This window comes from Protomyctophum parallelum (assembly GCF_964188405.1).
Source record: "Protomyctophum parallelum genome assembly, chromosome: 17".
Taxonomy (NCBI): Eukaryota; Metazoa; Chordata; class Actinopteri; order Myctophiformes; family Myctophidae; genus Protomyctophum; species Protomyctophum parallelum.
Window position 1 is genome coordinate 22,037,319 of NC_139719.1, and position 14,210 is coordinate 22,051,528.

Genomic DNA, 14,210 nt, shown 5'->3' on the forward strand with positions numbered 1-14,210 from the left:
GCTGATTGGCTGCAGGCCCATCACCAAATGAATGTGCACAGGGCAGCACAACAAGGAGATAGACATAACTTCTGACAGGAATGCACTAGAAACTTACTTTTTTTGACATGCTCATATCACATTCTCGCCAAGATATATTTTCGAGTTAATAAAATAAAAAAATAAAAAACCGAATGGTTCAAACCCATTAATTAAGATTCGAGTGCCAACCCTAACGAGCGAACATTCAAACCTTGAATGTTTCGGGACAGCCTTCAGGGTGTGTGTGTGTGTGTGTGTGTGTGTGTGTGTGTGTGTGTGTGTGTGTGTGTGTGTGTGTGTGTGTGTCCATTGTTTATTTTCTCGGAAAACGAGATTAAGCCGTGTGTGTGTGTGCGTGTGACTGCTTGCGTTCACACCTCAGATTATCTCCATTCAGTAAGTGGAAGTGAGCTCAGCAGCAGCATTAGATAGTAATCTGCCTACAATAACAGCAACAGCGTACGTTGTGTGTCCCACACTATGCCTACCGGTAGTTAACATTTATTTGATCAAATATGGACTTTTTTTTTATATACATTTAACAAAGGTACACAATATATGTTTTTCCTTTTTTTTTTTTACATTTTCCCACAGAGCACCTGTAATAATGCCATTGAACACTGGTTGAGAAACGGTGACACGGTGAAGCACTCCAATTAACTCCATCTGTGTCATTTTAGATTTAGAAAAAGTGTGAGGTCAGGTCTTAATGGGGTTAACACGGGTGTCTGATATCACCTGTACCCTCCCAGAGTAATATAGTAAGAGAGCGGCAACACACTTTGATCTCGCCGCAAAGCGGGGCGCTATGGGCTATATAGTTCCAAACATTGGAACTATCCCATTGAGATAGAATGAGCACTTTCGCATTCCATTGTTACAATGGAGAGTCAACGCTAGTGTCACCACTCTCTTACTAGATTACTCTGTACCCTCCCTCCCCCTCTCTCAGGTGCGCTGGTGCTGGCTAACGGCCTGCTGTTCCGGGCTTACAGCATGCTGCTCGCGGCCGAGCTCACGCACGACAACATGCTCCGGAGGGTCTTGCGGGCGCCGCAGGCCTTCTTCGATAGCGTGCCCACCGGGCGCCTCCTAAACCGCTTCGGCAAAGACGTGGACACTATAGACACCTCCATTCCGGAGAACATTGACATATGGATGCGCACTTTCTGGTACACACTGAATGTGCTGCTCGTATGCTCTGTCCTCACTCCCATGTTCCTCGTAGTCGTAGGGCCGTTAATGGTGTTCTATTGGTGGGTCCAGGTAAATAGGAAACGCCAGTTTGCCAACTCATTGATAGCATGCTGTGTCTGAGAGTGTTGTGGTGTTGTGTTGTCTTTTGTCGGAAGACGTCGTTGCTGTTGTTGTCGTCATTTGGATGTGACCCCGATGGTCGCTGCTGTCCTAGTGTTGTAGTGGCGGTGAGGCTCGGCCTCCGGTAGACGCAGTGGGTGGGCCAGCGGACAGCCTCTTGCGAGGCTATCTGGCGCCCCCCTGCGCAGTTTTGTCACGGCGGTTGTTCTGGACAACAGCACCACTGGAAATATAAGAAAGGGAATTCAGACCCCTGTCTCCATAAGACACTAAGGTGGTCTCTTAGGATCAGAGCCCGACCGATGACTCAGTTGGATTCAAATCATAAATTCGGTAAACATCGGTTAAAAACTAGTTTTAAAGCCGATGTGCCCCAATGTTTAACCACTTTCAACCTGGCAACTCTATTTTCGGGGCATTTCATTATAATTTAGGTGAACATTTTCAAAGGTTGTCCAATGTATCTTAGTGTGACATGTTTGAAAAATGTATACGGGTTAAGTGGGTGTATATATAAACTTTGGTTCAATGTGTATTTTAAAATGACTTGTTTGCTAAAGTTAAATGTCTTCAAATAGAAACTAATCAATTTCACGTTTCTCAATTTGATTACAAGATTTTGCAGTTAGTTTTGACCAAATACCAGTCTCAACATGGTGGGCTAGGACTCAATGGGACCCCCGACATGTGGCATGGGTCAGGCTCTAATTCAGACACTGTGGTAGCTGGTGAACAGCCAGCCGTTTAGTAGTTTGTGCTAGTAGTAGTTGTGGTGTGGTGTGGTGCTTTAATCATTCTTTGATTATTTAATTATCAATCATTCTAATTATTGGGAACCGTTTCATTACGCAGCACTGATTCATGCAAAGTACTGGCTTTTTGACTAGCATTTTATGTGCTTTAAGTGCCATTGCTTTTCCCAATCTCTTAAAAAACAATCCGTCTTCTCCTCATAAGTCTGAGCCTTTGGGTGCAGTGATTTAGGTGGGAAGAAGATTTGTTTGTAACAGCCCCAAGTTTGATTTTAAACATGAGTGCCACTTTGGGCATTTCATCTTCAATCCTGTAGTTTGCAATGTCATTGAATATTTTTATATAAAAAAACCCTTGTCTCTTCTACTAACGATCAAACCGAAAGGGCGAAATGAGGTTCTGTCGAATGATCTAAAACAATCCTGTACCTGGCCTCAGGGTGGCGTTGTGAGTCTTTCCTCGAGTAACCTCTTTATAATTGCTTTCTTGTTGCATGGCATGCTTTCTGCACCATTTATTACCGTCTTACTAACAAATGGGCTCCAGCTGAAGCTGCCTGATTTACACAAAACAACACAAAACATCTCACCTTAATTAATTAATGATACTAATACGCTATGGAGGGAAATTATTAAAAGTTATAGAAGCCAAAACAGTCACTACAACAATATGATGGCATATAGGCAGTAATATCTGTTGAAAATGTTACCACAGGTTTCTAGTTCATATCTGAACTACTGTATTTTAGTTACGATAATGACATTTTTAATCGATTTGCATATTTTGATTTAGACATTAGATATGCTTTTGAGATTAGGTGTGAAAACACCTGCAGAGTTTAATATAAATGATTGTTAGAAGAATTGGTATGGGTTGTAGACTATAGCCTCTGAATACAATTAAATAATTTCACCCAGCACTACACTGTTTCCAAAGCATGAAGCAAATCAAATGACCAGAGATCCAACATTATATTTTGTGGTGTAAACATGTCAAATCAAACACAGACATCGAAATTAGCTCTGCAGGTGTGTCTGGCTTCTGTGCGTGTGCGTGTGTGTGTGTGTGTACATTTGGGTCTGCTTACTGTATGCATATCCTAACTTTGAATGTCTTACCGTGTGTGTGTTGTTGTGACACACTTAATAATATTGTGTTTGCTTCTCTCCTCTGAATGCTTCGTAGAGATTTTACGTAGCCACATCGAGGCAGCTAAAGCGCCTGGAGTCTATCAGCCGCTCTCCCATATACTCGCACTTCTCCGAGACCATCACGGGCAGTAGCGTAATCCGAGCCTTTGGCAGGAACTCTGCCTTTGTTCTGCTGAATGACGTGAAGGTTGATGAGAACCAGAAAAGTTACTACCCTGGCCTGGTGTCCAACAGGTAGGTGCCCTCACTCGTGCCATGAGCCATCGCCAATGCAAAGAAACGGTGGCTTTTTTTCTTACACAGCCACTGGTGTGTGTATGGGGGGGGAGTGGGGCGGTTCTGTGCACTGCACAATTGATTGTTAATCCTGAGCGTTCCATTTAACATCTTTCAATCTGACATCTCTATGTTGGGCATGTCATTATACTGTGTTGGTGAACCTTAATAGGTGATGTGATGCGTTGAGCTTGTAGATCTGCTGTTTTTGCTATTCTTGGAAATGTGTGTGTGTGTGGGGTGTGGGGGGGGCGGACACACACCAGGTTGAAGATGGTTAAAATGTTTTTAGGATATATAATTTGTGTCTGTATTGGGAAGTGAATGAACAAAGTACTGATATAGTATAGTATAAAGGTAGTATAGTACTTGTTTGTATTGTAATAATAATGTGATGTTATCCCAAGGCACACCTGGACTTGTGTCTGTCTGGGAACGACTGAGAAAATACATTGACTATTTGTCAATCAAGTCAAATTGGAACGTTGTCAAATGCATGTGCACAGGCCACTCTGCAATCTATTTTAACTATCTGTTCACATAGTTGTGTACAGTTACTTATTTACATCATCCAGACATTCCAATTAACATTTGCCAATCATATTGTCACATCTCAGACAGAATATAAATAAAATGCTGTGTGTTTGTCATGTTTCCTTGCCCTTTTAATGTAGCCTACAGTAACCACAGGAACCAACAGCCTGATCTACAAGGTCACAACGCCTGGTGCTACGACGCGTTGTGAGCTTGCAGATCTGCTAGTTTCGGTGGCATGCAACAAAGCCTAACATGACCCTTAATGGCGTGTCTATGGCACTGTGTTAACACTGTTAATTCCTAGATGGCTGGGCGTACGCATTGAGTTCATTGGGAACTGCGTCATACTGTTTGCTGCCCTGTTTGCTGTGATTTGGAAGGACAAACTGACCGCTGGGATGGTGGGCCTGTCTGTGTCCTATGCTATACAGGTAGGTACACAAACCTCTTAACATATTTTGATACTCTCCTGCTTGATCATACTACAGCTTCACACAAAAGCATCAAGTAGCTCGAAACAGCTTGTACATCTGCTACTTGTGCCATTTTTTTAAATTTGAATCCTGATCAATTACAGCTTTGGACGTATGAGGTTTCCACCTATTTTCCTTGGCCCTCCCGCAGGCAAAACTTCTGGGAACTCATATTTGTTCCCATTGATAGCCACTAGATCAGGGGTCTTGAATGTTTTTCAGGCAAAGGACTCTTTTTCAGTCAAAGGACTCCTTATTTCAAGTATATTCAATAATTATATTCATAATTAAACTTTTTAAATTGATTTCATAGATAGTTTATACTTCAGCCCTATCACCACCAGTGTTTTTCCTTTTTTTGTTAATGTGTATTTCATTTTTCAACATATAACCACTAAACCTTCAAAACTTGATCAAACCTCAGTTTGATATGCAATAGGGCAGGCTACAGACCCCTGCATTCAATGGCATTTCTATCTCTGAGACCCCAATTTATATTGTAAAATCAATGTTAATTTAACTCTGAGGGTGTACAAATGGACCCCATTTGTACACTCTCAGAGTTACAGACCCAAAACCATTTGGTTCCAAACTATCAAGCCCGACACACACCGTCTGCGACCGCCGCGCTTACCGCCGCGGCACAGTATTGCCGCGCGCCATAGCCGCACGGCAACACCAACAGGACGTGGCGCGCTACCACGCGGCTGGGGAGTTTTGTTGACTATTCCATTGCCACGCCCACGGATAGCCGGGTGGAGGCCGCGCGGCAACGCCTGAAAAATAGAACAGCGGTGCATCGGCGCGGCAGGCGAGGCGTGACCGCGCGCCAGCGCGCGTCAGACGCAGCCGGTGTGCGATAGGTTCATTGAAAATAATGGAGGCGGCTGTGTCCGCCGCGCGGCTGTGTCCGCCGCGCGGCTGTGTCCGCCGCGCGGCGGACGCAGCCGGTGTGTGGTGGGCTTACTTTAGCTGGGGACCCCCTGGAACTCCCTCAAGGACCCTTGGGGGTCCCCGGACCCCACTTTGTAAACCACTGTGCTCTAGGGGTTGAAGACCTATGCGATCACATTGTTTCTATAGTGTGGAGTGGACCTCTCTCCCATGCACCATCGCCATTAAAGCTGTGTTGTGTTGTTGTACTGTAGGTGACCATGTCTCTCAACTGGATGGTAAGGATGTCTTCAGACCTGGAGAGCAACATCGTAGCGGTAGAGAGGGTCAAGGAGTACTCGGAGACCAAGACAGAGGTACAGTACTGCTGCGTGTGGGCGTGCATTGTGGCGATGTGCGTGCGTGTGTGTGTGTGTGTGCGTGGCACCATTAGCAATTGCCAATGGCACGTAAAGTTGGCACTTAACGGGTTTTTGTTTGCTTTAAAAAGAAGAAAAAAAAATATTGTCGGGTTTTGTGCTGGCCCAGAGAGCATGCTGTTAAAAGGCAGGAATTTTTGCACACCTTCCCTTAAGCTGACACGCTGCCAGGTCATGTTCTCAAACAGAACAAGACCTATAAACCATAACTAGACCCATAAATGTTATACTACCTTCTGCTCCTCATGGAGCCCCTCTATTTCACATACTGTAAGATACATAGGGTACATGCAGCACTGTGCACACGCCATGCCTTTCTCATTAGCCATCACAGAACATGCAGAATGTCACCATTCCATACCTGGCGTAGTTTTGATGTGATTATTTGTGAATGTCTGTTGCAGTATATTAAATGGTACGATATGTCCCCCTAAGTTTAGTACAAAACAATTGTTTGGCAGCTATGAGCTGTGTTAGTAGAAGATTCCAAACTCTCTTGAGTCCTTGAGCTTAATTGGCAATCAGTACCTCTTTAACCCATTCAATCCGGGTAAGCATCGGTTATTTAAAATTGTAGCTACTGTATATACTGTACATTGTGTGTCATGAAAAATAGCAGAGCATGTCACTTCGTGCCGCGTTAAATATGAGCTTGTAGATCTGCTAGTTTTGAAGAAGAAAAATGAATATATATATTCAAAGCAAATGATAATTATGTGTAACTAAAATCTTTGCGTCTGGGGATCCCTGCTGGAACAAAATATTTTGAGATGGGGTCTGTGGCCAAATACACATCATTTTGGGGGTCCTTGACATGAAAAGTACCACTGATATAGCAACACACGTTTTTCAGATAACTTGATTTAGAAAACATTTAGTGTCGGCCTCAGGTCTTGACGGGTTAAAGCCAAGGAGTTGTCAGTACTAAGGACCATAAGGAGAGTGTTTCCATTGTGTGAAACGGTACGTTTTGCGGTTTGCGCCCCACAGGCCCCCTGGGAGGTGGAGGACAAGAAGCCTCCGCCTGACTGGCCAACGGAAGGGAACGTGGAGTTCCAGAACTATAGCGTCCGGTACCGAGAGGGCCTGGACCTCGTCCTGAAGAAGCTCACCCTCACCGTCAAAGGAGGAGAGAAGGTGAGAAGCTAGCGGCTTACGGATGTTATCAGACGATTTGATCACCGTCATCAGCCGTTATTATCGACACCATACAATGCAGCCGTTATCAACACCATACAATGCAGCCGTTATCAACAGTAACACCATACAATGCAGCCAGTATGGACATTTCCACATACTGACATTGTTGTCAGGCTTTGGTCACGTTGTTTCCGACTAACAGCTAAATCTAACCTTAACTCTAACCCCCTAACCTCAGTCTTAACCGGCCACGTAATTCCCTTTAATCTCATATCAGTCTTTACCGGCCATGTAAGTCAGTATCACGATGTTTTCACTTCGGTGGCAGTCATTTCACTTCCGCATTTTCTAGTCGCCTACTTGCGGTAGGCGATATGTGGAAATGTCTATACTGGCTGCATTTCATGGTCTTGATTAGGGATGGAGCTCGTTAATTTTTTTTTATAACAATCACCTTATCGACCAGGCTTATGGAGGTGGGTTCTTATCGAGCCCACTATCGAGCATTTTCTATTATTTTGTGGAAAGATGGGAGATAATCAATTCTGAACAGAACCAGTATATTTTACTAGGGCCTTGGCTTCAACAAACAGACAAACAGAACAGTACTTTTCTAACAAACGGAAGGCAATTGACCTTTTTAGCAATACAATAATATTCAAGGAACTGTTAAAGCTGCTATAAGCAATAATATGTCCAAATTTTAATGACCTTTATTTTTTTATTTTTTTTTGTTATTCAGGTTATTGGGTAGAACGCTCCCAAAAATGTAGTCTCTGTGACACATCTAGGGGCCACAATCTGCATTCAAAGATTTTCCTAGAAGCTTTGTCACTGGTCGATTTGCCTGTCTGCTTCCTGATTGGTTAGTCACTGCGACCAATGACAAAGTTTCTAAGAACATCTTTGAATGCAGATTACGGCCCCTAGATGTGTCACAGAGGGAGCGTTCTACCCATTGCTGGCTGTCTGAATACCAAAAAAATAAAAAGGTCATTAATATTATTGCTTATAGCAGCTTTAACTGGTTAATATGTGTACAGACAGTGACATTAAAAGCGTAATGTTGTTTACTCGGGCTGCGCTGGTTGGCAGGTATCAATACACTTTTAGACATATTTGTGCCAGCATGGGGCGATTATCTTGATCGCCTCTTGGCTTGATTGTTTAAACATGATGTCATGGGCCGATATGCTCGATAACAGGCTTGAAAAGCCCAAAGCTTATTGATAACGGGTACTCTATAAGCTTTTCGGTACATACTAGTGATTATTATCGGTTGATAACATTCGAAGCGGGTAAGCAGGAGGTAGTTGTGGGTTGAGGCTAGGGTTGGGATTCGTTAGGATTTTAACGGTTCCGGATCCTTCCCGGATCCCTCTTAACGGTTCCCTTAACGGATCCTAATATAATTTTTTCCCCTTTTCTTCTGACATAAATGATGCTTATATTATAACTAACCTAACCAAGTACATAATAAAAACAAATGAATTAATTAAATTATTGAAAATGCACTTTACAAGTATGAGGTGGCACTATTATTTAAACTTCACCACCACCACCACCAGCTAGCCACCACAACAATATCATTTTTACTCTATATTGCAATTTGCTGTATATTAAATACAGTATACACATTGCAATAATGATATTGTTGTGGTGACAAATGTTGTCTTTAATGTTCAGATTAATTTAATATGAAGGACCCCTTACCCTAATGGAAACAAATAGTGCTTTCTTGGAATAAAGAAATCCTTTTAGCAGACCTTGTATTGAACTGTAGGCTACGTTCCTGTGCTTTTTTCTGCAAACTGTTTATAAAGTAGGCTAATCAATCTATGGAGGTATATGCACCTAAACGCTGGGCTCTCAACAGTCACGCGATTAATTTAGAGCCAAATCAAAAGCAGTTGAGTTGCTTATAAGTTGTAAAAAATAAGTGCAGAAAATTGATTTGGCATGATTCATAAAATATCAGACAGAAAGACGTCGAGACATTGGCGTTCTAAATTAACACCATTAACAACAGTTGTACAATACACCTAATGAAAAGCTCTGTAGACATTAGTAGTTTTTATTTTCTATTACGTTACTAGCCTGGGGAAAGTGAACCAGCCTTGCATCATCCTCATCCCCCGCCGGCTGTGGTGGAGCTGCGGGGAGTGTGAGCTTTCCGCATGGCTCTCAAACGCGATTTGCCTAGATTATTCTCGTGAGTTGTGGACTCGTGTAGGCGTATTGATTTTGAGTTGTTTCATCAATGTGGACGTGCAACTGGTACAAGTTGCAACAACCTTTGCAGGGAACTATAGCATAACATTTATTCCACTTTGCGTGCTCAGCCTCAGAGTAATTTCCCTCTCTGTTAACCACACTTTGGAGATCTCTTCGACATCACTCGCTCCGCAGCGGTGAGCGGTCGCTGAATGCACAGAACAGTGGGCGTATCCTCCCCGACCCCACACACTCCTTTAGGTGGGGTGACGTCACCTCAGGCTCTGCTTGCATGCATGCACATTGCACAGACACAGCGGAGCTAAATGACGACTGATGAGAACCGTTTGGGGAACCGTTAATAAAAAAACGATGGAACCGGCTCCGGATCCGCAATGTCGGAACCGGGTCTGAAATGGACCCGGTTCCGAATCCCAACCCTAGTTGAGGCCCGGGTTGAGTTGTGGCCTGGTAGACGTACGGAAAAAGATCAACATTGAATATGAAATTGACATAATTATATGGTATGTTTTATAGTATATGTATATGATATAGGTTATTTACAGAAACAAAGAATAAAGAAAAGCCATTGGGAGAGATACTGCAGAAATACTCTCGAACCTCGATATTCAATTTTTCATAAAAAATGCAAATATCTATAGCAGTAGATGTGATGATTAGTCCAGTAATGATGACCCATACGTCTGTGTGTGTGTGCTTGCTTACCGCATACTGGGGAGAATGTTCATAAACTGTGAGTTGTCCTCTATGCACAGATCGGCATCGTGGGACGTACGGGTGCAGGAAAATCCTCCATGACACTGTGCCTTTTCCGCCTGCTGGAAGCTGCAGAGGGAGAGATAACCATCGATGGGGTTAAGATATCCGAGATAGGCCTCCACGACCTGAGGTCCAAGCTCACCATTATACCACAGGTACCACACACGCGCACGCACGCGCACGCAAGCACACTGCACCCGTACGTCACAGGGGCGGCGGTGGCTCAGGGGTAGAGTGGCTGGATGGTAACCGCAAGGTTGCCAGCCCGAACCCGGTGTAAGAATGTGTGTGTGAATGGGTGAATGTAATGTACAATCTATGTGAAGCGCCTTGGATAAAGACGCTGTATAAATGCACCATTTACCACACACACACACACACACTGTCTTGGAGGTATGTCACACTCCTCCCTTTCAGTGTGTAGTGCTGTTTTATCTTACAGTACACGTTACCAATAACACTATACTGTATATCCCATATCAGAGCTGTGATTAAACAAACACTTCTTCTTCAGCCAGTAGTGTTGTTGTTACAGTCCACTATAGTCTGGACATTTCTAAACACTACATGCGGTATATTTGTTGATCGGGCTCCCCAAGGGGGTCCATCTGTGGCGACTGTGGCTCAGGAGGTAGAGCAGGTCGTCCAATGATCCATGGGTCGGCGGTTCGAATCCCGGCTCCTCCTGTCTACATGTCGAAGTGTCCTTGGGCAAGACACTGAACCCCAAATTGCTCCCGTTGTGCTGGTTGGTACCTTGCATGGCTTCCGCCGCAATCGGTGTATGAATGGGTGAATGTAATGCACAATCTATGTAAAGTGCCTTGGATAAAGGCGCTATATAAATGCACCATTTACCATTTTACTTAACACTCCAAATCTCTTGCCGAAAATAGCTCAATCTACAAGGTCACTCCGCTGCGCCGTGTGAATGTTTTCCTATTGTGACATGATGCTCAGAACAGGGACGCTAGGGGTGTGCATGTTTAAAACTCCCACCTCACTGCATCGCTCTCTGCCTCAGGAACCGGTTCTATTCTCTGGGTCCCTGAGGATGAACATTGACCCCTTTGAAAAGTACAGCGACGAAGAAGTGTGGAGGGCCCTGGAACATTCTCACCTCCACAAGTTTGTCAGCAACCAGACAGCCAAACTGGAGCTGGAATGCTCGGAGGGAGGAGAAAACCTCAGGTAACCCTCCCCTCTCTCTCTCTCTCTCTGTTTGCCATGCAGTACCGTCAAAGATCGTACTTATAAAACCAAACAAACGAGTAAATGTGTCTACAGGTTTTTCTTTTCCTTTTTTTCTTACCTCACTTTAGACCTTTCGTTGATTTGTACGTTCTAAGAATGAGTTTTAAGAAAGAGTGCTCCGCTTCAATGCTTTTTGTGCGTGAGTGTGTACAGGTATATACCGTATATAGATCTCAAGTGACGCAGAGCAACTTGCATGGATTTTTGAACATAAGATATTCGCACACAATATTTTGGAGAACGCATGGGACAAGCGGACAAAGAAACCATACATAAGATGTATATTTATTTCACTTTTGTTTTTGTTTCCACCATTTTGTTTTCACCATGTTCTCATTGTAGTGTGGGCCAGAGGCAGCTGGTGTGTCTATCCAGAGCCCTGCTGAGGAAGACCCGGATCCTGGTTCTGGACGAGGCCACGGCTGCCATCGACCTGGAGACAGACGACCTCATCCAGTCCACCATCAGGACACAGTTTGAAGACTCCACCGTCTTCACCATAGCACACAGACTCAACACCATCATGGATTACACAAGGTTTGCCACTTAACCCATTTTGGGCGGGAACCCCTTTTGGTGTTAGCATTATGTTATGCTTTAGCTATTGAAAAATAGCAGATCTACAAGCTCGTATGTCTGCTATTTTTGAAAAATCGAAGAACGACTGACATAGAAACATAGCTTTTTCAGAAAACTGTCATTTTCAAACAGACATTTTTAGAATCTGATATCAGGTCAGAATGGGTTAACATTCCACCTTAGTTATGATAAAAGGATAACACAAAAAGAAAGCCCTGGGTGCTTCTTTCTATTGTGGTCCAATTAAATTAAATTTACGTAATTTATGTATGGTAGCTACATGGTTTTTGGTTTTGACAGATGTTTTTTTTGTTTTTTGTTTTTTTTAATGACTTCTCTCTTCTTTTACCTTATTGCAGAGTTCTGGTGTTGGACAAGGGACAGATTGCTGAGTTTGACACTCCGACAAACCTTTTATCTCAGAGAGGAATATTCTACGGCATGGCTAAAGATGCAGGACTGGTACAATAGCATCAATTTCTCTATCCAAACGCCATTAACCAGGCTTCAGCATCAGCTCGTTTCAGTCAAAGTTCATGAAGGGCACGGAAGAGTACATTTCAGGTTTGTATCTATGATTGGTAATTCGTAATAACAAATTCAGGGGCAATTGGTACCGTAGGTGTTTGTGGAGTGGAGCTGAAGCCAAGCCTAAACTCTTAAACAAACTTGTGGAAGTTGCAAATCATTTTTGATTGGTTAATTGTTTTAACTTGCGTGGAGTGCGCCATGAGTGGGGTTAATGCATTAAGGAGGACATTTCAAATGGTTAATTTGGCAGTCTGAAAATACTGAATAAACTTCTGCTGATACCTTTTTCCTGTGATTGCATAACGCTCACACTGATTGTGTTCTCCTGTGTGGCAAGCCCCACACATCTGGCATTCAGTAAAAGTCACCGGAAAAAAAGTATTCGCAAATACTGTTTTGACCAAGTCTGCTCTCTTTAGTGCCTTCTGGCAGAAATACCCAGTGAATGTATCATTTTCTACTGCAGCTGCAGAAAAGAGGAGGAAGGAAGTCGTTTTTATTTTGTTACTTTTTCTATTCAGAAAAAAATATATATACTGTTTACTATGCCACTGTACTTTCCATACAAGAAACCGTGAACGTTTTGCAATGAACCCAGCTATTTTTGTACAATTTCATTATTTAAGCTACTTTTTAAAGAGTTGCATCATATAGGGAAGTTTGCTCAGTTAAACGTGTGATTACTTTGTAAACCAAATCTGTAAAAACTTGAATTCTGTGTCTATGTCTTTATTAAAAAAAGAAAATCTGTTGTTTTTTGTTAGTTTCTTTTCTTTCTTATTTAACCTTAAGAGCAAGTAACTTTAGACAGTAGTGTAGGGCAGGCAATGACTGTTTATTATATATATATAATTATTGATACTGAAGAATCGGATCGTCTCAAATGGTTGGGATATTAAATTAAAAGGAATTGGATTATCAAAATAATATTCACTGCAAATTTGACTAATACTAATACTGTGCTCATTGTACAGTCAATGGCAATGTACTTGTTCAAGTACTCCACTAGAGTGGGCTCTACACTCATAGTCGATCCTACACCAGACAGGCAGTAGTTTCCTGTGGAATAGCTTGAATTGAATTGGAATAGGGTTCCAATAATTTAACCAGATCATTTGTGTGTAATGCATCCATTGTCACAAGTGCTATATAAAGCGTCTTCTCTTGTTGAGGTGTTTTGGAAAGTAATGAAACTGTGGTTGGTGGTTGCCTTATTTAGATGATTACACATTATGTTATGAGCTGTGACAGTGGTCCAAAACTAACAATTCACATACAGGATTACACAATTGTAAACAATTGACACTGCACGTACCTTATGTTAACTGGAAACAAAAAGTATAAACATTAATTTCAAACGTCAAACACTCTTATCAATTTAATTGCTTTTTACAGTACATATTGTCCCCACAAGCATCCTTGCAAAAGCTATTAGTCATGGCTTCTCCTATGTGGTGGATAGTGAGCCAGCCTCTGTGGATGTGGTTGATCACGGCATGGTGAGACGGAGAAACTGGATGCGGGCCCATCTCGATACTGATTAAGGATTAAGACCATTTAGGATTAAGAGAAGGCAGGCTCATGCAATGATTGTGATCCAAGTTCAGTGCATACATCACTCAGGACTATACAGTCACGGCAAGATGTCTCTCGTCGTCCCACACCACAGGGACAACTGCGGTTAGCACTTCTTCGCAAATGCTTTCCTACTAATAACTGAATCTATTTATAATTCCTAATGTCACCAGATTGCCAACACTGACAGATGCTGATGATGGCCAAGGATGGATGATGGCTCAGGCTGCCAAAAGCGCTTAGTAATGTGATGTCCCTGCCTATGGGCAAAGCCACATAAAACAGGTTGGCTTCGG

General features: G+C 42.8%; 1 protein-coding gene across 1 annotated transcript in view; it reads left to right on the top strand.

The window, feature by feature from the left end:
• Nucleotides 1-13,052, top strand: part of abcc3 (ATP-binding cassette, sub-family C (CFTR/MRP), member 3) — a 51,943-nt gene extending 38,891 nt beyond the window's left edge. Inside the window, exons 24-31 of the mRNA XM_083786852.1 lie at nt 3,277-3,476; nt 4,360-4,486; nt 5,677-5,778; nt 6,832-6,978; nt 9,972-10,130; nt 11,000-11,166; nt 11,572-11,766; nt 12,168-13,052. Of these exons, the coding sequence (XP_083642978.1) occupies nt 3,277-3,476; nt 4,360-4,486; nt 5,677-5,778; nt 6,832-6,978; nt 9,972-10,130; nt 11,000-11,166; nt 11,572-11,766; nt 12,168-12,279 (1,209 nt within the window). The 3' untranslated portion in view covers nt 12,280-13,052. The remainder of the gene's footprint in view (nt 1-3,276; nt 3,477-4,359; nt 4,487-5,676; nt 5,779-6,831; nt 6,979-9,971; nt 10,131-10,999; nt 11,167-11,571; nt 11,767-12,167) is intronic.
• Nucleotides 13,053-14,210: the final 1,158 nt, after the last annotated feature.